The following is a 21870-nucleotide window of genomic DNA, read 5'->3' as shown; positions in this document are numbered from 1 at the left end:
CTGTTTGGCCCCGGTTCGCTCCAAGATTCCCAGCCCATACTCTCAATCGCCCGAGCTCGTCTTGTAAGCCAAGTACTAAGTCGCGGGGACTCGTTTCATATGATAATATGTCAATCAAGTTGATTAACCCTCGACTAGAATCGTCCAGAAGAGCTGCGATTGATGAATGTGAGCTCATGGTCCATGAATTGGACTGGGGAAAGTTGGAGGAGGTTAATGCCTGATGACCCCCGAGCGGGGCATGGCTTCCACCATTGCTGGAGCGTTAGTCAGGAGGAGCCCCAGGAGAGGCTAGCTCAATTGAGCAAAAGCCCTCATAGATATAACCTCATGATTAACGATGTGTTGCCGAGCTTTTCGCATAAAATTACTGTTTTCTCTAGACTGGTTGCTTCATGATAGGAAACGCACGTTCCTGTGCCATTTACTAACATTTGGCTCTACATGATATTAAAGTCCTTCCAAGCAGTCCTCCACGAAATCTTTATCACAGTAGAATTTCAAATCCTCCTCTAGTGGCTGCACAATTTTTTCTTCCACTTCATCTCTAAGGCTATCCTCTGCCAATGAGTCAAAAGCCGGGTCAAGACCACTTATGCATCTTTTCATGACCTTTTTAAAGTTCGGACTACAGTCGATAGAGTTCACAAGTCTTCTCCCTGTTACCAAGTCTGCATATTCTGGAGGCTGTGGTTATTTGTAAGCAAACGTACGAGATATAGTCCATTGCGCAAGTCTTTGGGATACTGACCAAGAGATTCTCTTTCGGATCCTTTAGACTTTCGAATGTCTGCCGGTAGCTTAGTTCGAGAAGTACTATTCCCAGCGAAAATAGACAAGGAATGGAACCATCAGCTCTTATCTGTGGCACCCGGGATGCCAAAAATGGCTCTGTATTAGTCTTGGATCCAAAGGTCCGTCTGATCAATGGGTTGTTGAAGTCAATTCGCCCAGTTGAATCGCGGGTGAATGAGATGTCACTCTTGTTCCAGTGATTTGTCAACCATTGCGTCTCATGAAGCTGCATCACAGAAGAGGCTAGCTTTAAACCAAGCCGACATCTGTGCTCTTGGCGAAATTCTGGGTGACCAAGAACCTCGGTGAGACATATAGTCTGTATGGTCTGAGAGGCTTTCGGTGGAGGATTCAGGCTGAATATGCGAAGCCGATGCCTACAGCCATGATTATTGGCGAGATACCCAAGCCAGTCTTTTGAATCAACTGGACTTTGGATAACTGAGCAAAGATTGGAGATCTCCTGCACTACCTGCTCCGTTGACTGGATACCAGATGACCCGGCGAGGTATCCCACTTGACCACTAACCAACACCAGTTGGCTCAAGGAGTGCGGCTCTTGACAGAGCTGTCTTGCTGCCAATGGTTCCATCTCTATCTCACGCCAATTGCATGAAGGCGACAAGGCTCTTTGTCCAACTTGATTGAAGGTAAAAATCGCATGAAAATATAGGCCTCTTGCTGTTATCTGCGCGCTTCGGAATTCTAGTTTCATGTTGACAACATGTTCCAGAACGCAATTGCATGTTGGAGGAGTCGGAAATTGGGCTTGAAAGATCTCATAAAGCTCCATAGCGTGTACTCGGATTTGTTTATAGTGCCTCGTGCTTCTTCTTAGCTGGCTATGCGTGGGCCCGGTAGGCTGAATTTGCTGGGTCAGCTATGCCAGGAATATATTGAGTCCACGAGCTCTCTCGAGATGACCCTTAATGTCGTTTTCGCCGAGCACAAGAGCAACTTTGTCCCACTGTCGCCGAAGCGTGGATTTATCAAGCATAGCGGGCTGTCTCCGAAAATTGGGTAAGCGGCGGCCCGAGAACCTTGAACCAACACGATCGTCGCTCACCTGGGCATTTCCGCGTAACCCCACCAAGTCTTGGATTTTGATAAGTACTTCGTTCATGTCCTCCACGGTTTCCATGAACACTGTAACTGAACTTTCCCTCGTGGAATCCTCATCAAACAGAATCTTTCTACGCCAACGAGCATCCTGCGGATCTTTCACCATCTCCAATATTTCATGCGCTCCGAGCCCATAGTATACGGAAATACTCTCCAAGAAGCGCTGGCTTGAATTTCGAAAGCTTGTTTGCTCTCAAGAAAGATCTCGAACAATCTGCCTGAGGACCCGTCGATATTGTATGAAGTCTCTTGCATGGCCTTTGTGCTCCTTATAGAATTTGAGTCCTTCCACGAGGAGAGGAAATATAGCTAGGGCTAGGCCCACGACTTCGAAGCCGGAGGCCATAGTGTGCGTGGTGCAGTCGATTCGTCTGCGTGTCTGGGGAGAGGGAGTAGAGGCTCTTATATGACGAGCTGATTTCCCCGCCTGCACGTTTTACGCCCCAAGCACCCCACTTCCAATCGCTTATTACCACCAGATGGGGATGATAACACGAAATATCATTTGGAAAAGTACCCCTCCCAGATCTATTCCTAATAACAATACCTAGGGCCTGACAGACACACCAAGTTTCACTTATATATGAAAAGTGGTGGAGACGAGTCAAAAACGCCGTGTCCAGTCGTGAGACTGCATCATACAACTGGACATTCGTACTTCCCTCTTAAAATCTAGACCAAACGGAATTGATAATATATACTCACGCCCTGGAACAGGGACAAGAAAAATAGATGTAAGATACTGTGTCTAACCTTTCGCAGATATAACATCCATTTCCCGAAAGGGCTAAATTTGCACATAACCATTGCTTATATAATCAGCGTTTGTCGCGTCCCAAGGTCGCGCCTCACCAGCCATCGACGACAATGAGGCACCATCAAATCCAGTTAGCTGTCATTGCGCCGCATTTCTAAACCTCCGCTGCGCCAATGACGACGCTCGCCCTCTCGCTGGGTCCGCCAGCCTTGGTTCGGCTACACGACGTGCTCATATGCTTGTCCAAGTTCAGCGACACTGTCGCCATCGAGGCTGAGCATGACCTGGTAAGTGGCCTGACTCGAATAATGCGAACAGGGAAAATCAGCTGATGATATGAATGTAGCTTCGATTGAGCGCACTGAATTCCACCAAGACGGCGTTTGCATCGTTTGCGTGTGAGAGGGCGCTGTTTTTCGAGGCGTATTCGTTTACCGTGCCACAGAGTACGGCAGGAAGCGGAGCTGGGGATCGGTTTTATTGTCAGATTTACATCAAGGTGAGTAGGCGGCTGTTCATCTTATATTGAGCTTTACTCTGATTCCTGAGATAGGCGCTATTGTCGGTCTTCCGCGGAAGAGTCGACCGGAACAAAGACACCGCGGTTGAGCGATGCGACATGGAGCTTCACGAGGATCCTCAGCAGACAGAGTGTCGGTTGACTGTCAGGATGATCTGTGGACTAGGTAATTGATTGACTTCATCCACTCCATTCTCTTGCCCAGCTCGTCTAACTTGCGCAGGCGTGATCAAATCGTACAAACTCACCTACGAGCCTGCGTCCATCCAGCACGCCGTGTTTGACAGGAGCAGATCTACCAACCAGTGGATTGCGGATTCCCGCTTCCTCAGACAGATCATTGATCACTTTAGCTTATCTGCGGAGCAGCTTGACATGTACTCCGACTCCGGCAAGGCCGTGTTCACGAGTTTTACAACCAAAATCATGGAGGGAAAAGGTGCGCATAGACTCTCATTTATCTTCTACTCACAGTAGTTGCAATGATCTAGGTTATTAACTCGACCCAGAGGTCCTCAAATACCCCGTGCACACCTCTGTTGCCACGGACAAGCGCGACTTTGAAGAATTTCTCGTCGAAGACAACATGCACATTGCCATTAACCTCAAAGACTTCAAAGCCGTCGTCGCCCACGCCGAGACCGCCAATGCCGCCGTCACAGCCCGTTATACCCGCCCCTGCAAACCGCTCCAACTAGCCTACGAGTTCGAAGGCGTGGCCGCCGAATTCACCATCATGACACGCGGCGAGGTCGAGAGCGACACCGCGCCAAGTCTTTCGCGTACCGCAATCTCGCAGCTCTCGCAACGGCAAACTACCGCGGCCCCGATTGCCGTACGCCGGGTCGAGACACCACGCGCGCCTTCGCAGAATGCGCAGATGCCCCCGCCTCCACCCAGGGCGCGGCCGATCAGGCCGTTAAATGGGACGTCGACGCAGGAGCACTTGTCGCTGTCGACGGCGAGCGAGCAACCGACTGCGTCGGCGCTTTCGATGGAGTATGATAGTTTGTTTGTGCCGGCGGATGATGACCGACAGTGGGATGAGATGAATGAGGAGGAAGAGGAGCCGCAGGATATTCTGGGCTGGGATGCGAGTGGGCGGCCGGACGCGTCTGAGGGAACGCTAAGAGATGAGGAGCCTGATTTCCCAAAGATGGGTGGGAAGAGGAAAAGGGAGGCCAGGGAGGAAATGGGGATTCCGCCGACTCAGCGGATGTCGCAGGTGGGTTTTTGACCGACTCTTGTGTGTCGCCCGTATTGGTGGGTCACGGCTGACGGAATATAGGTTCGTGGGTTTGGTCTTTTCGACTGAGGCGCTCTCCGCATGACACGGGCTATCCCATCGCATCCATCGCATCCATGGCGTGAAGTATATCTCAAGACTTGGCGCCTGGCAGATCACTCCGCAACAATCCAACTCGTCGCACACCCAGCGCCGAGCCCAATTACCCGCCCACCACCAGCGAGCACCGCATCTAGCGGAATCGAACTATACCGCCCCGCAACATTCCCCCGATCATCCGTATCAGGCCCGCAATTCCCATGCTCGCCCCATCCAAACGCAGCTACCGAGCCATCGCCCAGCAGCGCAAGAACATGCTCACTGCCAACAGCCATCTTGACGGGCGAAGGCAAGCCATCAGGCGGGAGCTGGCCGCGATCGTTGCGGCCCCAGGCGATAAGAGCAGCCGAAGCAGACTCCGAATCGGAGCCAGGAGCAGCACGAGAGGTATTCTGCAAGGCAGCATGTACATAAACGCCATGCCAACTCGCGCCGACATCCACAAACCCCCTAATGCCTCCCTCCTCACCTGTACCCGTCCCCCGTAGAGAGGCCGGGACATCCAGAACCCGCCACCGATTCCCCGCATCCCCCAGCACGACGAATTCGCCCCTCCCGCGTTCCCCACAGACAACACTAAACTCCCGCCCGCACACTGCGCTCTGTGCCGCGAACGGAATCCCCTCAACCTTAGCCGGTAGCCAGACGGTCCTCTGCTCTCTCAGAGCCTCGCCTAACTGGCCCTTCCGCGAGCCGCCCCAGCCATACACATCACCATTCGACAGAATAACCACCGTATGGCCCATCCCACTTGCCAAGGCATGAATGCTCGTGTTCGGCGGCGGAAAGCCGGGGATCGACGTTCCAGACTGGACCACGTTGGCACCCGAATTAGACGTCGACGGCAGCAGACCCAATGCAGCATTGGGACTCGAACCCAAGATAAACAGTTTATCCACCGAGACACCCGACTGAGCCGTCCGCACGCCAGCAACGAGAATGCTTCCCTCCCACGTCGCAGACACGCACTTGAATGTATCCACGCGCTCCCCCGTCGCAGCATCGGTGAGAACAACCCGTCTGAATCGGAGCAGGGTCTCCTCTGCATGCGATGCAGGCCCACATCGCCCATTAGTATTGCAGCCCGCTGCGTACACGCACCCCTTCTTGGTAAGGAGCAGAGTATGATTTCCACCCGCGGCGACGTGGGCGATTGGATCTTGTGCCGGGGGGGTTCGTCGAAGAGGCATTGTGTTGGGGTGGAGACGTCTACTGTGTGGCCGAGGGCTAGTTGGCCGGAGCCATTAGAGCCGAAGGCGAAAATGGTCATTTGCTCTCTTCTTGATCTTTTTTTCTGCCTTTTCTTTGGTAGTGGTATGTTATGGATGAAAGTAGTTAGTAGAGGGGCAGCACAAATGTCCGGCTTTTGGAGTCACCGCTGGATACACCGCCTTTAAAGTTGGCCGGACGAGTTTGAACCGAGGTTCAGCCGAGGATTTTTATCAATCGTCGCCACGGAGGCGCAGGCCTTGGGCAGAAAATTCACCGAAGCTAGTTGGAAGCTGCTACTGGGAATGGTGGAATACTGAGATACATCAAAGCAAAGGTGGTTCAAATGAAACGTGGGTATGTGAGAGAGGTATCAACATCTAATTACAACCAGGCAGAGGCCCGCATCATGCATCATGCAACTCGTGCCATGTCAAAGAGCAACGCGGCCATTAGGGATATTCAAGACAAGTTTTGAAAAAAAAAAAAATGGGGTCAGGGGGAAAAAGAGAGAATAAAGTAATAAGGAAGGAAGAAATCAGTATGGTCTAGGTTCTTGGCTTGGAGTTTCCAAAGCAAAAGCAAGACACCGTTAAAGCATTTACTCTTCCGTGGTCTTCTCCTGAGCAAAGGTCTCCTCCGAACCGACCTCCGCGGCCGGGGGCAAGTGGAAGCCGTCCTGCTTGGCGGGGGCGGTCTTCTCCATGCCCTTGAACATGGGGCTGGTGCGGTGGAAATAGGTGTGGACGTGGCCCTCAAGCAGATCCTCGTCAGATTCGAAGACCTCCTCGCCGGCCTCCTTCTCGGCAACCTTCTGGGCCATGAGGGCCTCCCACTCGGCACGGTACTCCGCAACCTTCTGCTGGTAGTCCAGCTCGGCGTCGTAGTAGCGACCCTTGCGCAGGACGAAGCGCTCGTACCAGGACAAGTGCTTGGGGTGGACGGCGGGACCATGGTAGTCCTCCTCGCGGCCCTCACGGAGGCACTGCCAGCGGCGTTCCTGCTCCTTCAGGTCCAGACCGGTGGTGTCAGGCAGGAAGGCCAGGGTCAGGAAGACACCAAGCAGACCGAACCAAGGAACAAAGTAGAACTTGGTCTGGGTGTCGATGTAGTTGTAGAGGACGGTGGCGAACAGAGCACCGGCCTTACCGGCAGCGGCAGAGATACCGTGGGCAGTAGCACGGATGGGGGTGGGGAAGACCTCAGCCGCAACCAGGAAGCTAACACAGTTGGGGCCGAACTGGTTGAAGAAGGAGCTGAGGAAGTACATGGTCTGGAACTCCTTGATGTGGGCCTCCGACTTGTAGTACTTGTAGTGGAAGGCGGGAACGACGAACATGACGAAGCACATCAGGAAACCGACAGTCTGCATCCACTTGCGGCCGTACAGCTTGTTATCAATGAGGAAGGAAGCCAGGTAGTAACCGACCAGCGAGACACCGATGTTGACCATGTTCCACAGCCAGGTGGGCATGATGGAGGAGGACTTGGGGCTAATAACCGCGATGAAGTCGCTCTGGAAGAGCTTGTTGCCGTAGAAGAACACATCGTTGGCGAACCAACCACCGGCGGTGGCGAGCAGACGGGGACCAAAGTACTTGAAGGTCAAACGGAGAGACTGGATATCGTAGCCGGTGACGGAGGCCTTCTTCTTGGCCGCAGTCAGCTGCTTAGAGGCAGCCTTCATGTGGTAGGCACGGTAGTAAACCAGCCACAAAGTGCCCACGGCGGGGATGGCGAAAGAGACACGGTAGGTCCATTGGGTCGCGACCTCCGAGTAAGGGTTGTTGCCGCTACCGTGGTGGAAGCAGAGCAAGAGGACGATCAGGATCACCTGGTTGAAGAACTGACCCCAGCCCTGCATCAGGAAAGCGGAGGTGACCTTGCGGCCACGGTGGAGACGATCCTCCTTGGTCGAGATCTTGCCAGAACCGATAGCATTCTCCATACCGGAGGTGGCCGTCATGGGGTATTCACCACCTATGTCATCGTGTTAGAAATGTGCGATTCTTTTCCAGATAAGCTTAAAATGGTGGAGAGTGACGTACCAACACCGACGGAGTAGAAGAACAGAGACCACGCGTAGCAGATGACCCAGCCATTCTGGGTAACACCCCAGGCGGCAACAAGCATAATCAGACCAATGAACATGATCGTGGCGTCTTGAATCAGACCCCAGCGACGGCCAATCCTGTGGCGGTGGTTAGCACGCATATTCTTTGCCACGATGGGATCTGATTGGATAAGGAGAAAGGCAAAGGTAAAATGTAAAAATAGAGAACAGTAAATCCAAGGGACCAGCTTACCAGTCACCAATGACACCAACCAGAATCTGACCCACGATGATACCAATGATCTCGAGGTAGTCGACGGCGTAGACCCACTGCTTGTCACAGGTCTTGTGTTTACTCCAGCACTCAGGGAAAGTCTTCTGGAACAGGGGCTTGATGTTACCGATGGAGAACAGGACATAACCCTCGAGGCCAAGACCAGCACCGGGGAGGACCATGTTGCGGAAGTAGTAGGAGACGGGGGACAAGGGGTCCTCCTTCATCATGGCCCAGATGCTGGCGAGCTCGCGCTTGGTCTCCTGGGCATCATAGGAGCTGACGAACTTGACCTTCTGGCCCAGAGGCATATCGGCCCAGTACACACCCTCGGGGGAGTAACTGTCGTCCGGGCGGATCAGCTTATCAAAGGCACCCTTCTCGTTCATGTCCATGTCCTCCAGCGGGTTGTGAGTGCCCGTCATGTCGGGCCCATGGGGGGCACGAGGTCCAAAGTCGGTCATGATGGCGGCGGGAAGCGATACTCGTAGAGCGCTTGGCAATTGACCGGCGAGGATTGGCAAGGCTTGGAAGGTGCGAATCTACCGAATAAGGAGAGGCAGAAGCAGTCGCGATGACCACAAGAGTTGGCGTGGCTGCAGGCCAAGTCCGGCGATCTCGAGTGGTTTATATAAGAGGCAGGCGGGAGGAAGGCGGCGGAAGAAGCGAAGTGCAGCGTGCTCGCATGCTCAGTGCTGATAAGTCCAGTGGCGGGCTCCACCTGAGGTCGCAGTTTCCGCAGCGAAAAAAAAGTCTGCCGGGGCTAGAAGGGGCCCGCTTGGGGCGGGGGACCCCACCTTGGCGGTGGTTCTGGTGGATTTGACCTGACCAGGGCCGGCGAGCGCATCGAGTCTGGCGGAGCCTGGCGGGCATGGGAGCGATGCTGATTGATCGGCGCTGACTGCCCGCGATGGTGCGGCGACGAAAGCAGCAGCGGGTGGGGTTTCACCCGAGAGTGCGCGATAGGCACCCGCCAGCCAATCAAGAACGCACGTGGGGGCAGAATTCTCTTTTTCAGCACTTCCATCCGTCTCGGCCCCTCGGGTGGAGCTGACCGCCTGCGGTTGTGGGCAGTACGATCGACGGGCGGTCGCGGGTGGGGCCCGCCAGTGTGCGCACCACACAAGGCCTTGGGCCAACTTGCTGCCCCAGACTGATTCCCCAAGATCACATCACCACACCACAACGTGGAAGGATGCGAGGGCATGGTATCAAGCAATTCCTTCTCCTCTGACCTGCCCCTGGTCGCCCTCGCCCTCGCCCTCGCCCTCGCCCTCCAGTCGGTTTGGGAGAGTATGCTCTGGATCAGACCGTTGAATGGGGGGCTCCTGGCTCGGTGGCACTCTTCATGGCGCACTAGCATCGTCGCCTAGGTCCAGGACCGTCACCCGGTTCGACAACATCGACACAGATGGACACACGTGCTGCATTGCCAAGAACTGCAAAGCGGATCGTGTGTGCTGGCTCCTCTGGGCTTATTCGACGATCCGACACGGTGATAGGTGCCAGGCCACGTTGCGAAGGCCCAGGGGATCCAGTTTCAACGGCTGCATCTCGTGGCGCCTCCAGCGCGGGTCTGCCATCGAGACGGGCCCAAGCCCGGAGCCGAAGGAAGTAGTGGTGCTCATGCGTGCCGTAACCCGGCGTGGAATAGCCTCGACCGAACCTTCCCAGCGAGTGGAAAGGGTTTAACTCACGCTATTATCTGGGGGCGCCGATGCCCTGGTCCTGTGGGCTGCTCCGCGCGGACCAGTTAAATCTCCTGCCTGGCCCATGTGCCCGATTCCCTGGCTGGCACTCCCGCCACTTCAGCCAACCACAGCCGGCCGGGCTCGACGACACTCCCAGCCCGCCAAGCCAGTCAGAACTATTTGGACAAAACGCACCACACATTCACCCCGGCCATTCCGTCTCAGAAGGCTCGCCCCGACGCCCTCTTGAGACAGCTACGCGCCGCAATTCGCGAGGAACGCCTCGGATGGTTTGCGATTGGCCGTGCTGATGCTGGGGCCAAGGCAAAACCAGTCGAGTCCGGTGTTTGGGGTACTTGGTTGATGCCCGCCAACCCGAACATGGCGACTCAGAAACGCCCCATGCGCCGAGAGCTAGTGGCTTCCGATATCACGGCCAGCGTGGTCTTGGCCGAGGCTTGTCATTGCTTGCCATTGCTTGCTGCCGCTTGGTGTTGCTTGACCATGGCTCCTCGCCGTCGGCATGCAGTACCAAGAGCATTCAAGCCTTCCCTAGCGGCGCCATATTGCTTGGTAGCGGTCCAGCACGTGGGCAGCCCACTGGTCCTTGGTTTTCAGCTGTCCAGACAACTCCTGGGCTCCCTCAAACGACTTGGACCCTTCCAGGCTCTTCTGACACATCTGGAGGGTACCAGCTGATGCAAGACACCTCGCAGTGCTCGGCGTGACCTTTGAGAAGGATGTTCGGTCTCCACTGGAGATTCCTGCAGGGCACTCTAGCGCGTTGGCACCCGGTTCGCCGGCATGGCCTTTGACCCTACAGTTAATTACGATTGACAAAATTCATTATTAGTTTCAGGGGCTTGCAGCGTGGATACCGGGACGATCTCGGCTGAGAAACCCACTCCTGCACCTTCCCGGTCACCATGTCACTAAATCGTGCATACGGTCAGCCGTCCAATAAGGACCGGATATTGACACGCTCGAACCGTCCAGAGGATGGCTTCGTGGCTTCGTGGCTTCGTGGCTTCGTCACCGAACAGCTCTGTCGGATTAACTAGGCCCGAAGGAGCAGCCAACGCCTGCACGACCTTGTCGATTACAGGAGCCCGGAACCCTTCTAGAAGGTTGCCCGACTAGGCATATGTTTCAGCTCGTCCAGCCTGCAGGGAGGAAGGCTGTGATGGGAACGCCCTCTTAGGCGATCCGGCCCCAAAGGGGCCAGGCAGGCGTCGTTCTGTGCAGAGCCTTGCGGGTGGGTAGAACACGAGGCGACAGCGCGCCTGCCCAGTGGTTGACGCGACTTCTGCTCTCGGCAGTGCCCGGTGATGGGTTTAGCCCCCAGCGCCAACTCCATGATGTTGTACCTGGCATTATTTACTTTTCGCTCGCGCCTTGCAGGGCATAATCCATTGCCCACGGTTGCGCTGGTTCTTGTGCGATCCGGATCCTCTGGGCCCGGTCTGTGGATGCGGCACTACTGAACGGGGGTGCCTCGTTGCTCGCTCGGGCGGTGGCTTCCAGGACGCTAGGCGTCGCCCGATCATCCAATAGCTTCGTCAAACGGCGCCTGTGCTCTTTTCTTGAGGGGGGTGTTCGCGAGCGTTCGATCCGTGGTGATCCGCGGGTTCCCGGGGGTGGCGAGTAGAATCGGTTGTAGATTGGGAGTGTGATTGGATGGAGGGTAGTTGATAACAATTGACTGGATCACCCGTGGCTCGAGTATCACGCACGGGGTTATATGGGTGGTTTTGTTTTGAACGCGAAGTGACATTCCACTGACTCGGGGACTTGCCCACTGCCCACCTCTGACTCCCTCGACTCTCCGATCCCCTTCACCACTTTACTCAAGCATATGACAAGCAGATAGAATCTAGCACGCTGAATGCATCTCCCTCTCCTAAACTGAGCGCAATTTGCTGGTCACTACTGTTCGTACCATGGGTCCCGGCGGCCTGGCCCTGCCAAACGCCCTTGACTTAGGGCTTCGCTCGACAACCACCTTGCAACAACAACCACCACCACCACCACCACCACCACCACAACCTCCCTCATATCGGACCAAGCCTCCTCCAATAACCCCACATACTACGATGTATAGTTCTCTCTAAATTCCCCCATGCGACCTCTTCGCATCTCCCCAAACCGGCCCAGAGCTACCGGGCCTTCAGCGGAACAAGATCGCCCGTGGCTGGCAGCATTCCACACGCAGGCAGGGGCCTCCTCCCCCCCAACACTCCACGATCGCCCTTGCTATCCAGCCAAGCCAGCCAACATCGCCAGCTCGGCATCCAGGCTCCGTCCCGCGGCCCAATCACAGCCTGCTCGGCACATATCAATCGCGATTTAGGGCCCGATCTAGCTCCGGCGACACATGTCCGGGGGAAATTTCGCCCTCGTGATGCACGCCGCCGATATGTGACCCTCTGCACAGAAGGCCGACAGCCCTCAGCGGGAATGAGAGTTGGGTGAGCTATCTGGCAGGGGCTACTTTTGCGTTCCCTTCTGCTTGGGTGTATATAAGGGTCCGGCGTGTTGGAATCAGAGATTGGTGGATGGAACTGTGGGTTTGTTCGCCTTCGTTTTCGACTGATCTTGAGATAAAGCCTGGTGCGTCATTGATAATCTGTTCTTGTGGTCCTGGTAGTGGTCGTGATGGCTGCGACAAGGACGTGTAATAATGTGTTTGCTAATGCGCTCTGGTTCCTTGATAGGCCATTCAGCTCTTGGATCGGGTTTCTAACGGCCTGTTGCTGGATCCCCAGCCACGTCTCCAGATAGCACGACAGTGTCAAGACGAGAGTACGCCTCCCTGACGATAGCTATACCTCCGGAGTTGACCCCCAGCACCAGCCCGCCACCATGGTCGACCTCAAAAGCGTCTTCCCGACAATAACGGCTTTTATCGCGTTCATCATAACGCTATGCTGCCTCTTTGCAGGAACACAGAAGAACCTGCTCGGCGATGTCAACCTGCTCACGGTACGTATCCGCCATACCCCAGTCCCATTTCCACTACACGGATGACGCTAAACCGTCCGCCCCCACAGCTCTACACCCCCGAAGGCGGCTCCACCTCCGCAGCCCACGACTTCTACTCCGTGCACGTAATGTCCTACTGCCAAGGTACACTGGGCACCGCCTCCCCCGGCGCCTCCGACACACCGCGCAACGTGACCTCGTGTTCGAGCCGAACGATCCTGTTCTCGTTCGATCCGACCGCAGCCTGGACGAAGGAGATCACGCACGGGCCGGGGCTGGAGTGGCCGCGGGTTATCAGTGATGACTTCCATGCGTTCCGGATGACGAGCCGCGCGATGGCGGTGTTGTATATTATCGGAGTCGGGGCCGTGGGGTTGGTTCTGCTGGTGAAGGCGGTTTCCCTGGCTATGCCGAGGGCAGGGCATGGCTTGTTTGAGTTTGGGTTTTTCGTGGTAAGTGCTTGTCCGCTCGTGACTGTGACCGTGACCGTGACCGTGACCGTGACCATGACCTGCGTGAGAAGGTCCGACCATTGTCACGGGGCCTGAGGAACAACAGCGCTGAGTACATGGGATCTAGCTCGGTTCGCTCAGCATCAGCATCGCATCGATCATCGCGACGGTCATCGCGTTCGAATTCGTCGCGCTCATCAACGCGCATGGCGACGGGTCCAATGTCTCCGCCCGGTACGGGAACAAGTTCCTTGGCATGACTTGGGCGTCCACGGGCCTGCTGCTGATCGGCAGTCTCGGCAGCTTCATCAACGTCTTTGTCCGGGGTGTGTACGTACCGCGCGCGCCCGAGCCGGTTCCGAAGGACGAGGAGGAGGAGGGCTGACGAGGAAACGAATGTTTAGAGGGGGAGTGGGCGGGGCAGAGGGGGAAATGGAAAGCGGAGCGAAGAAGGCACGAAAGGGGAGAAGGAAGGTGGGGGGGAAGGGGAGTATAGACACGACGACCCGGAACATCGGAAACGTCGTGGAGGACGGGGGACACTCTTACATGAGCGATTTTGGACTTGAATAGTAACCACTGAGTATCTAAGTATGACCGGCTATGCCAGCATGAAAAATGAAACTACCCTACAACGGATACCTCCCCGGGAGATGGTCTGAGTCTGGACGCCTTTGCATCCCGCCCCTGGCAGGACTGATCTGGCAGGACTGATTCCTGGCTCACTCCGGAGTACAAGCTCCGTTGGCTTGTGACGCGACGCGCTTTCTACCCTATCTCATTCCTCCCGCTCCACCAATGGCACGACTTCTACGGGGTCCACGAGCAGGAGATCAGGAACGACGGTTTAAACAAAACCCCGTCCAGCAGCGAGCCGACACGTACCGCCTCTCCCATCTACGCTATCGCAGGTGCTAGCTTGTTCGGCATGGCAGGTGGTCCTTGGAAAGCCGTGGAAGAGGGTAGTCGAGGGTAACTCGGAATAAACCTCGGCAGGATGGAGACGCTGTCTGCGCCCAGCGGGAAAAAACTGGGTCTCAGCCTGTCACCCGTTCATCCGACGTCACCAGTGGAGAAGTCGCCCGATCTCACCGGTCCCGACGCGACTAATCGACTAATCGACTAATCAACGCCGTTATTGATTATCGCGCATATCAATATCAGATCCTATGCGATCCCGGGGCGTCAGCCTGGCTGACACCTGATTGGTTCCCATCCCCTAGGCCGGTCTGAGGTCAGCCTAGGATCACTGTCCTCCGGACCGCTAGGGTTGGATCGGGTTGGGGGTTTAGGCGGGCTTAGGCGTCTTACGGGCGTCCACGGGCTTGGGCGTCCACGGACTGCCCCCCGAGGGCCGGGCATTGGTGGGGGTTCCGGGGGTCGGGCTTTTCACGAGCCAAGCCCCCCCACCCCATCGGGTCCTGTTCTAGGCTATTCGGGTCGGTTCTGCTCTGTGTTTCTCCGTTGCCCTGGTTGCTGCCAAGGCGGACGGACCATGGCCCAAAGGGGCCTCCGGCGTCTGCTGGTCATCATCCCGTCGCTCACTCGCGGGTGAGGTTCAAGCGCCAAATGCGGAGGACTGGGCGGGATTTCCCGGGCCATCATCTCCCATCTCTCCTGCCCGACCAGGCCGTACCTAAGCCGCGTCAGTTCTCCGGTGAGGTCTTGGTCGTGGAGAGCGTGGCAGGTGCATGGAACGACTCCGGCGGTTTCAGCCGGGGACGCGAAGCGGGAAATGAACGTATTCTCGTGAGGGAATTCGGCGACAGGTTCGAGCGAGTGGGGAACAGATAGGTGAAAGCGGTTAGAGTCAGGAGAGATGGGCTATCTGGTAGGCCCAGATGGGTTAGTGCCCGGCATGATTTGCGATGGTCCATTGCTACTGGCCAGCTGGTTGTGTTGGACTATACACGAAAAGGAACGGGATCACAACGGGGTTGCACGGCGAAAGCGGGGGTTACACTGCTGGGTCCAGAATGGGATTGTGTCGGAGGAACCAGAACGAAAAACCAGACCAGCAATGTAGACCAGCGTGGACCAGACGCGATATCATGATGTTCTCATCGAGTGGAAACAGGGCGGAGGCTAGTTCCGTGCGCCTCCCGAGGTCGATGAAGTCATCCTGGTCGTGCAAGTCATGGTCATAGTGGTCATAGTGGTCATAGCCCCGCTATCCACTGGTGTACGGAAGGAATCACACTGGCAGCCACCACAAATGCGCGGACCGAGATTGCGCCTGCCCTCGCAGTGGTCCAGTCTGAGCAGAAACCCCGTCTTTCCTTCCCCGTCTTCACTTAAATAGTCTTGTATCCCCCTCCGAGATCTTCCCCTCGCCCTATCCACATACTTCCCCCACTCTGCACGCTCAGCCACCCGCTCTTAGCACATCACAAGACCTACCCCGGATCTATAACCTGGTCCCTGCTTCTGCTTGAGCCCTCTAGCTCCACCTTCCCCCCCCCCGCGTTATCCAAGATCCCCTTCACCGAGCCGGCTCGGTGACCGTCTTGACAACCTTCCTCTCTTCATCTCACTTGTCTCGGACTTTCAGCCCGACCAGATCTCACCATGGGAAAGAAGGCGATTCACTTTGGCGGTGGCAACATCGGCCGCGGCTTCGTTGCTGAGTTCCTGCATACTGCGGGTTACGAAGTCGTCTTTGTTGATGTCATGGACAGCATCATCAACGCCCTGCAGACCACCAAGTCCTACCAAGTCACTGAGGTCAGCGAAGGCGGCGAGTCCACCAAGACCATCACGAACTACCGCGCCATCAACTCCAAGACCCACGAGGCCGACGTCATCCAAGAGATCTCCACCGCCGACGTCGTCACCTGCGCCGTCGGCCCCAACATACTCAAGTTCATCGCCCCCGTCATCGCCAAGGGCATCGACATTCGCTCCACCCCCAAGCCGCTGGCCGTGATCGCCTGCGAGAACGCCATCGGCGCCACCGACACCCTGCGCGGCTTCATCGAGTCGCACACGGACTCCGAGCGTCTCAAGACCATGGGCGAGCGCGCCCAGTATGCCAACTCGGCCATCGACCGTATTGTCCCGGCCCAGGACCCCAACAGCGGCCTGAACGTGCGCATCGAGAAGTTCTACGAGTGGGTCGTCGAGAAGACCCCCTTCGGTAGTGTAGGCCACCCGGACATCCCCGCCATCCACTGGGTCGACCACCTGGAGCCGTACATCGAGCGCAAGCTATTCACCGTCAACACCAGCCATGCCACGGCCGCCTACTACGGCCGCTACGCCGGCAAGAAGACCATCGCCGAAGCCATGCGCGACTCGTATATCCGCGGCGTCGTCCGCGACGTGCTAAAGGAGACGGCCTCGCTGATCGTCGACAAGCACGAGATCGAGGCGCAAGAGCAGCAGGAGTACGTCGAGACCATCATTGCCCGCATCTCCAACCCGTACCTGGAAGACAGCGTCGAGCGCGTGGGCCGCGCACCGCTGCGCAAGCTCAGTCGCAAGGAGCGCTTCATCGGGCCTGCCGCACAGCTCGCCGAGCGCGGCATGAAGTACGATTCCCTCCTCGGCTCGGTCGAGATGGCCTTGCGCTTCCAGAACGTCGATGAAGACGAGGAGAGCTTCGGTCTCGCCAAAATTCTCAAGGAAAACTCGCCTGCCGACGCGACAGTCCAACTGACCGGCCTGGAGCGCTCGCACCCGCTGTTCTCGGCCGTGGTTAAGGTGGTCGATCAGGTGCAATCAGAGGCCAAGTATGTAGCCCTCCTCCCGGCTCCCCTCGTTGGGGACGCTCGTTCCCACGCTCAACCACGCATCTGCTAATCTTTGATCTCTTTCTGCAGGGAAACTGGCCAACCGCGCATTTAGGCGTGTTTTGCACGTTAAGCGGATTTTACCTCGAGCATGGGATATGGCGAATAAACGGTTGGATCATGGAACGGGACCACGCTTCTTTTCTTTTTTGTCTTTTTTTTTACTGGGCTTCGACATGACTTATGACCGCCTCTATGACCGCCTCTATGCAGGATGAATAGCAATGAAACTGTCTCAATATTTTTTAACGATGATTTGTCCTGTTTGTTTGATTTTAGCCCCCGTACTGTAGTTCTCCGAGCCATGTATGCGTGCCGGACCATGTATCTGGCAGGGGCTGCACCTGTACTGTACCGAGATCAGTACTGACTGCAGAAGGGGACTACGCTAAAAGCGAGTGAGCAGGATGCAATTTAAGTATTGCCATCCTGTGAACCGACTCGTAGAATTGCCTTGGACGCTATGAGCTCAATCCTGGCGATGTCCAGCTGATCAGAGTGACACTCGGTCTCATAAAGAGTGCCTAGCAGGGAGACAACAGCACTCTCGAATATTGCTACATTCCGCTCAATTATCTTGTAAGGATTTGTGTCTCATCATCTCATTATACGCCATCGGCATAACCGAATATTAGCTCGTTGGGGCCAATTCGAACCATGTCTCCGTATTTCGGATGTAGCTCGAAGATCTTCTTGTGTGCACTACCAGATATATAGGCACGGGGGAGGGGCATTCGAGAAATGACCCGAGTTTTGGACCGGAGTATTTCCGGAGCGGATAGAAAAGTAGGTAGCCAATAGCGGATAAGAGAAAGTAGCATACGAGAGCAAAGCTTTATGTATTCGGCTACGAGCACCTCCGTCACTCGGCGGAACCAGACTATTTGCGGTCCCAATCTGTTAAGACCCAATAGGTACCAATTCTGCATAATCACTGACTAGCATGTAAGCTCCCAAACAAGATTGCTGTGTCTATCTTTGGATTTCTCACCATCGACTCCGGGAACCATTTACAGCTTACTATCCTTCCAGGCTGGCTTCCTCTTCTCAACAAAAGCCCTGAGCCCCTCCTTGATATTCTCCCCCTCAAACAACCTCCGTACCCACGTCTCGCTCAACATCATCGTCGCCTCATCCGCCCCGATCCCTTCCCATCCCAATTTCACCCCCTCCCGACTGACCAGCACGGCGTCGGGGCTGTTGCCCGCAATCTCCGACGCAACCTGCACGACCCTTCCAACCACTTTCTTCGACACGGCATCATCATCAACTTTGCCTCCCTTCACAACACAATCCTCCACGTCAATGACCTCGTTGATTAGGCCCCACCGCTCTGCTTGTTCGGCCGTGTACGTTCGCCCTGTCAGCACCATCTCCATCGCGCGCTGCTTGCCGACTGTGCGGACGAGGCGCGGCAGGGCACCTGCCATCGCGACGACTCCGCGCTTCACCTCAGGGAGGCCCAGAGCAGCACGTGAGGAGGCGATGACAAGGTCGGAGTTGATGATCATTTCGGCGCCGCCGCCGAAGCAGAGCCCGTTGACGGCGCACAGGACGGGCTTACGGCCCTTGCGCCGAGCCAGGCCCCCGAAGCCAGAAGCTGGCATTGGGGTCTTGGAGCTGGAGGTTTGAGAGCGGTCGTTCCATTCTGAGAATGTTGGTCAGTTGTCGTATTGTATAGAGTTGACGTCGCGGCTTTAGTTTTCTTTGCAACCTTCATGGCTCCAGTCTGGGTTTCATGGATGCCAGGCTGGCTATCATGTAGATTGGTAGGGAAACTAATGGGGTAGGATGTCAGGATACAGTCAATCCGTACCTTTTAGGTCCGCTCCTGCACAAAAGGCCCTCCCCTTCCCCGTCAACACGCCGACCCGCAGGCTGGGCTCCTCATCCATCCACTCCCATACATCATGTAACTCTGCATGACCCTGCGCATTGATACAGTTAAGATCTCGCGGTCGGTTAAGGGTCACCAGGAGAACGTGCGGGGCGGGGAAGGAGAGGAGGGCATGTTGAGTGGCTGGGGGAGGACTGGCGAAATTGGGCATTGTTGCGATCTAGCACCTATACCTAGAATCACGATATCTCTGAGCCTGACGTATTGTCAGAAGAATTGTATGTAGATGTATAGTGGGAAAGGGACGTGGGAGGGAGTTAATTTGAAGTATGGTGAGAGGGCTGAAACTGGATGCTGGGGTAAATGCGGGGAGGACAGCTGGAGATGCCGAGGCCCGATGTGGAGATGAAGCGCACCCACAGTTATCTGAACAGCCACAGCTAACATTAAACATTACCCATACATGAAAGCAGAAAGCAAATGGCAAGTTGTCTTCCTTCTACCTATACGCCTAGGGTATTTGGTCAAATTTTAAAAATCACAGGGAAGAAACCCAAATTGCCCACGAGCGGACGCGTCCAGGTCGATATGGCCAACGTTGTTTCTTCCCCTCCTTCTGATGGATATCAAGTTTCCGACCATTTCGTATCTTCATCGATAATCAAGTATTTCAAGGATTTTAATGATATTCAAATGTTTGGTGTATTCTGCACTACCGCCAGGGTCCCCGCAGTATAAGAAGGTCAGATCAACACCTCCATCATCCACCTCCCATCATCCACCTTCCCATAGTAAACGCCAGAGAAATAACACCGCTGCCGGAGCAAATCACAGATATATGTGGATATCAAGTCGCATGAGACACGAAGCAACGCAGAGCAGGACAAAGACATATCTCGGTAGTGCCAGATTACGCCTTGTTAATCCATCCGCTATGCACCATAAAATCGTAAATGCGGCTGGTCTTGGTGCCCTCAATCTACGTACATATTATTAGCAAGAGCTCACATCCAAGCAGCGGTCGGATTGGAGAAAGGGGATCATCTTACCTTGCAGATGGCACGTGCATCCTTCTTCTTCAGATTACCGCCTTGCTTCATTGCTTCCTTCAGGAGCGTCTCCTTGACAACCAAGTACGGCTTGGGCATGAGACGCAGCACGTTACACATTTCAGCCTCTTCCCGAGTCAGGAGGTGAAGGTCAGCCGCTCCATCACTGTCCAGTTTCCATCCTGGCACACCGCTCAGCGGCTGCACGACATATTTGGTCTTCAATGGCGGCGCAGGTGCAGAATCACCGTTGGTGGCGAACATCAGGTCAAAGTCATTCATTGGCATATTGGCTGAATCTGGCTGCTTGTGGGGATTTGCAGCCTTTTGGAGCCGGAGAGGTAACTCGGGAGTAGTAAGCTGAGTCGCAGCAGTTGGACCCTCGGGGGCGAGAGTCGGCTTGGGACGCGCACTGGCAAACCGGTCGAAGGACCCTTGCGGGATCATCCGCTGTGCGCGCTGTTGCTTATCCTGTTCATACTTCTCGCCCGTTTTCAGGTCGCCGATACCCATCTGCCGCCACTCTTGTAGTTGGGAGATCGCCAGGCGTAGATTATGCTCGTACTCCAGCCCTTTGTTTAGTTCGTCAAAGTCCTTCTGGTTCATCATCCGTGCTAATGGCTTGGCTTTGTTCAGCAGATCACGCTCCTCCTTGGTGCGCTTCTTCTCCAGCGCGGTGTTCTTCCGGTATTCCAACAGGTTATGTTGGAAGAGCACCTTCTTGCGCTCTGTACGTGCCGTCAGTCGTGAGTTATAAATATCGACCACGGTCATCTTCAGTTCTGTCTCCGCGTCAATCTCGCCATTGGCGCCGATGCCTGCTCCAGGCTCGAACGCCATGTGCTGGACGGCCTCCTCAGCGTCATTGAGGAACTCTGTCTCAAACTCCAAGCGACCCGGCATGTAACCTTGCACTTCATGACAAGCCGGCACACTAGCAGTCGGCTTCTGTTTAGGTGTTGTGGGCGGCGCCGCCCTGGCCGCCTCTTTGCGCTCTTCGATCCGACGCTTCTTGCGCATCTGAAACTCCTCCTTCGATATCGCATCCTGGAGGCTTCTATCCTCCGGGTCGGCTCGATCAGGTAGCGGGAAGTTTGAGCTGTTCACATATGTGTCGATGTAGTGGTCGCGCACCTCATCCTTAGTGCGGTACCCGCCGATGTGGTCGGCAATATCGGCCCACGAGCCAAGACCATAGATCTCGGCCCCCTCCAGGAGTAGCAACTCTTCATCCGCCCCCCAGTCCGCCTGGAATATTGGGACGGAGTTCTGTTCAATAACTTGGAAGGGATGAGTCTGCGGGTCGTGGTTCTTGGAGCTCTCCCCGGCCGCGAAGCAGGGGACACAGAGGTCGTATTCATGGCAGGAGGGATGCGCGCAGGAAATTCGAACCTAACGCAACAAATTTCCGTCAGTCCTTGATTCCACCATTCATACTCACAGGGGTGATCTTACTGTTGATGTGACATCGACCGAGCACACGTCGCAGTGGAACTTGGTGCCGGCCTCGGTGCCGCGCGAGGCGGTCTTTTTGCGTATTACACCCATCGGTCCTTGACCTTTTTCATCCTCCGCTGAATCCTGCGCCGTCGCGAAGTCCCGAAATCGCCCTCCAGAGATCTGAGAGGGCAACCACAGGTGTTGGTTAAGCGGGTGGTTGAGGGGGAGGGTTCCGGGCTGATGTGAGATCCTGGGGTAGGGATCTCCGCAGACCGGGTGGGGAGATGTTCCGAAGCAGCAATGAAATACCGGGCACAAAAAGGGGAATCAGGTCAATTTGCAATGGTTGAGCTTGCGGAGCGATTGGCCGTGATAAAATAACTCGATCTGTCTGGCAATGGCGCGAGTGGTTCCATTGGAGACCCTCCTCCCTTTGGAGGGCATGTGGCGCCGGGTGCACTGCCTCCCTTGTGGCTGGCACTGGAATTTTAGTCATCTTAGTCAGCGACGCAGTGCCCCCCTGGGCGGGACGGTCTGCAAATTGCGGTATGTG

At 55.6% G+C, this 21870-nt stretch overlaps 10 protein-coding genes across 10 annotated transcripts; 4 read left to right on the top strand and 6 right to left on the bottom strand.

Moving 5' to 3' along the window:
- Window positions 1-450: 450 nt before the first annotated feature.
- On the bottom strand, window positions 451-1588 carry N7482_001955 (uncharacterized protein; the record flags this gene model as incomplete). Its single annotated transcript, XM_056684080.1, has 2 exons — window positions 451-687; window positions 752-1588. 2 exons carry the CDS (start codon window positions 1586-1588, stop codon window positions 451-453), a joined length of 1074 nt encoding a protein of 357 aa, XP_056547686.1.
- Window positions 1589-1675: 87 nt separating this feature from the next.
- Window positions 1676-2263, bottom strand: N7482_001954 (uncharacterized protein; the record flags this gene model as incomplete). Its single annotated transcript, XM_056684079.1, has 2 exons — window positions 1676-2080; window positions 2129-2263. 2 exons carry the CDS (start codon window positions 2261-2263, stop codon window positions 1676-1678), a joined length of 540 nt encoding a protein of 179 aa, XP_056547685.1.
- Window positions 2264-2847: 584 nt separating this feature from the next.
- Window positions 2848-4509, top strand: N7482_001953 (uncharacterized protein; the record flags this gene model as incomplete). Its single annotated transcript, XM_056684078.1, has 6 exons — window positions 2848-2961; window positions 3021-3173; window positions 3228-3360; window positions 3418-3633; window positions 3704-4419; window positions 4483-4509. 6 exons carry the CDS (start codon window positions 2848-2850, stop codon window positions 4507-4509), a joined length of 1359 nt encoding a protein of 452 aa, XP_056547684.1.
- Window positions 4510-4595: 86 nt separating this feature from the next.
- Window positions 4596-5729, bottom strand: N7482_001952 (uncharacterized protein; the record flags this gene model as incomplete). Its single annotated transcript, XM_056684077.1, has 1 exon — window positions 4596-5729. One exon carries the CDS (start codon window positions 5727-5729, stop codon window positions 4596-4598), a length of 1134 nt encoding a protein of 377 aa, XP_056547683.1.
- Window positions 5730-6349: 620 nt separating this feature from the next.
- N7482_001951 (putative MFS phosphate transporter) lies at window positions 6350-8539 on the bottom strand (the record flags this gene model as incomplete). Its single annotated transcript, XM_056684076.1, has 3 exons — window positions 6350-7728; window positions 7797-7939; window positions 8055-8539. 3 exons carry the CDS (start codon window positions 8537-8539, stop codon window positions 6350-6352), a joined length of 2007 nt encoding a protein of 668 aa, XP_056547682.1.
- An 853-nt stretch (window positions 8540-9392) lies between these two features.
- On the top strand, window positions 9393-10465 carry N7482_001950 (uncharacterized protein; the record flags this gene model as incomplete). The annotated part of the gene is made up of 3 exons (XM_056684075.1): window positions 9393-9530; window positions 9578-9761; window positions 9888-10465. The coding sequence occupies 3 exons, from the start codon at window positions 9393-9395 to the stop codon at window positions 10463-10465; spliced, it is 900 nt and encodes a 299-aa protein (XP_056547681.1).
- Window positions 10466-12628: 2163 nt separating this feature from the next.
- On the top strand, window positions 12629-13585 carry N7482_001949 (uncharacterized protein; the record flags this gene model as incomplete). The annotated part of the gene is made up of 3 exons (XM_056684074.1): window positions 12629-12748; window positions 12817-13263; window positions 13328-13585. 3 exons carry the CDS (start codon window positions 12629-12631, stop codon window positions 13583-13585), a joined length of 825 nt encoding a protein of 274 aa, XP_056547680.1.
- Window positions 13586-15768: 2183 nt separating this feature from the next.
- On the top strand, window positions 15769-17001 carry N7482_001948 (mannitol-1-phosphate 5-dehydrogenase; the record flags this gene model as incomplete). The annotated part of the gene is made up of 1 exon (XM_056684073.1): window positions 15769-17001. One exon carries the CDS (start codon window positions 15769-15771, stop codon window positions 16999-17001), a length of 1233 nt encoding a protein of 410 aa, XP_056547679.1.
- Window positions 17002-18001: 1000 nt separating this feature from the next.
- On the bottom strand, window positions 18002-19039 carry N7482_001947 (enoyl-CoA hydratase/isomerase family protein; the record flags this gene model as incomplete). The annotated part of the gene is made up of 2 exons (XM_056684072.1): window positions 18002-18639; window positions 18808-19039. 2 exons carry the CDS (start codon window positions 19037-19039, stop codon window positions 18002-18004), a joined length of 870 nt encoding a protein of 289 aa, XP_056547678.1.
- Window positions 19040-19738: 699 nt separating this feature from the next.
- On the bottom strand, window positions 19739-21425 carry adaB (chromatin-binding transcription regulator ADA2; the record flags this gene model as incomplete). The annotated part of the gene is made up of 3 exons (XM_056684071.1): window positions 19739-19807; window positions 19878-21269; window positions 21333-21425. 3 exons carry the CDS (start codon window positions 21423-21425, stop codon window positions 19739-19741), a joined length of 1554 nt encoding a protein of 517 aa, XP_056547677.1.
- Window positions 21426-21870: the final 445 nt, after the last annotated feature.

This window comes from Penicillium canariense (genome assembly GCF_028826845.1).
Source record: "Penicillium canariense strain IBT 26290 chromosome Unknown utg000001l_segment0_segment0, whole genome shotgun sequence".
In the NCBI taxonomy this organism is placed as follows: domain Eukaryota; kingdom Fungi; phylum Ascomycota; class Eurotiomycetes; order Eurotiales; family Aspergillaceae; genus Penicillium; species Penicillium canariense.
This window is presented reverse-complemented; position numbering and strand designations above follow the sequence as displayed.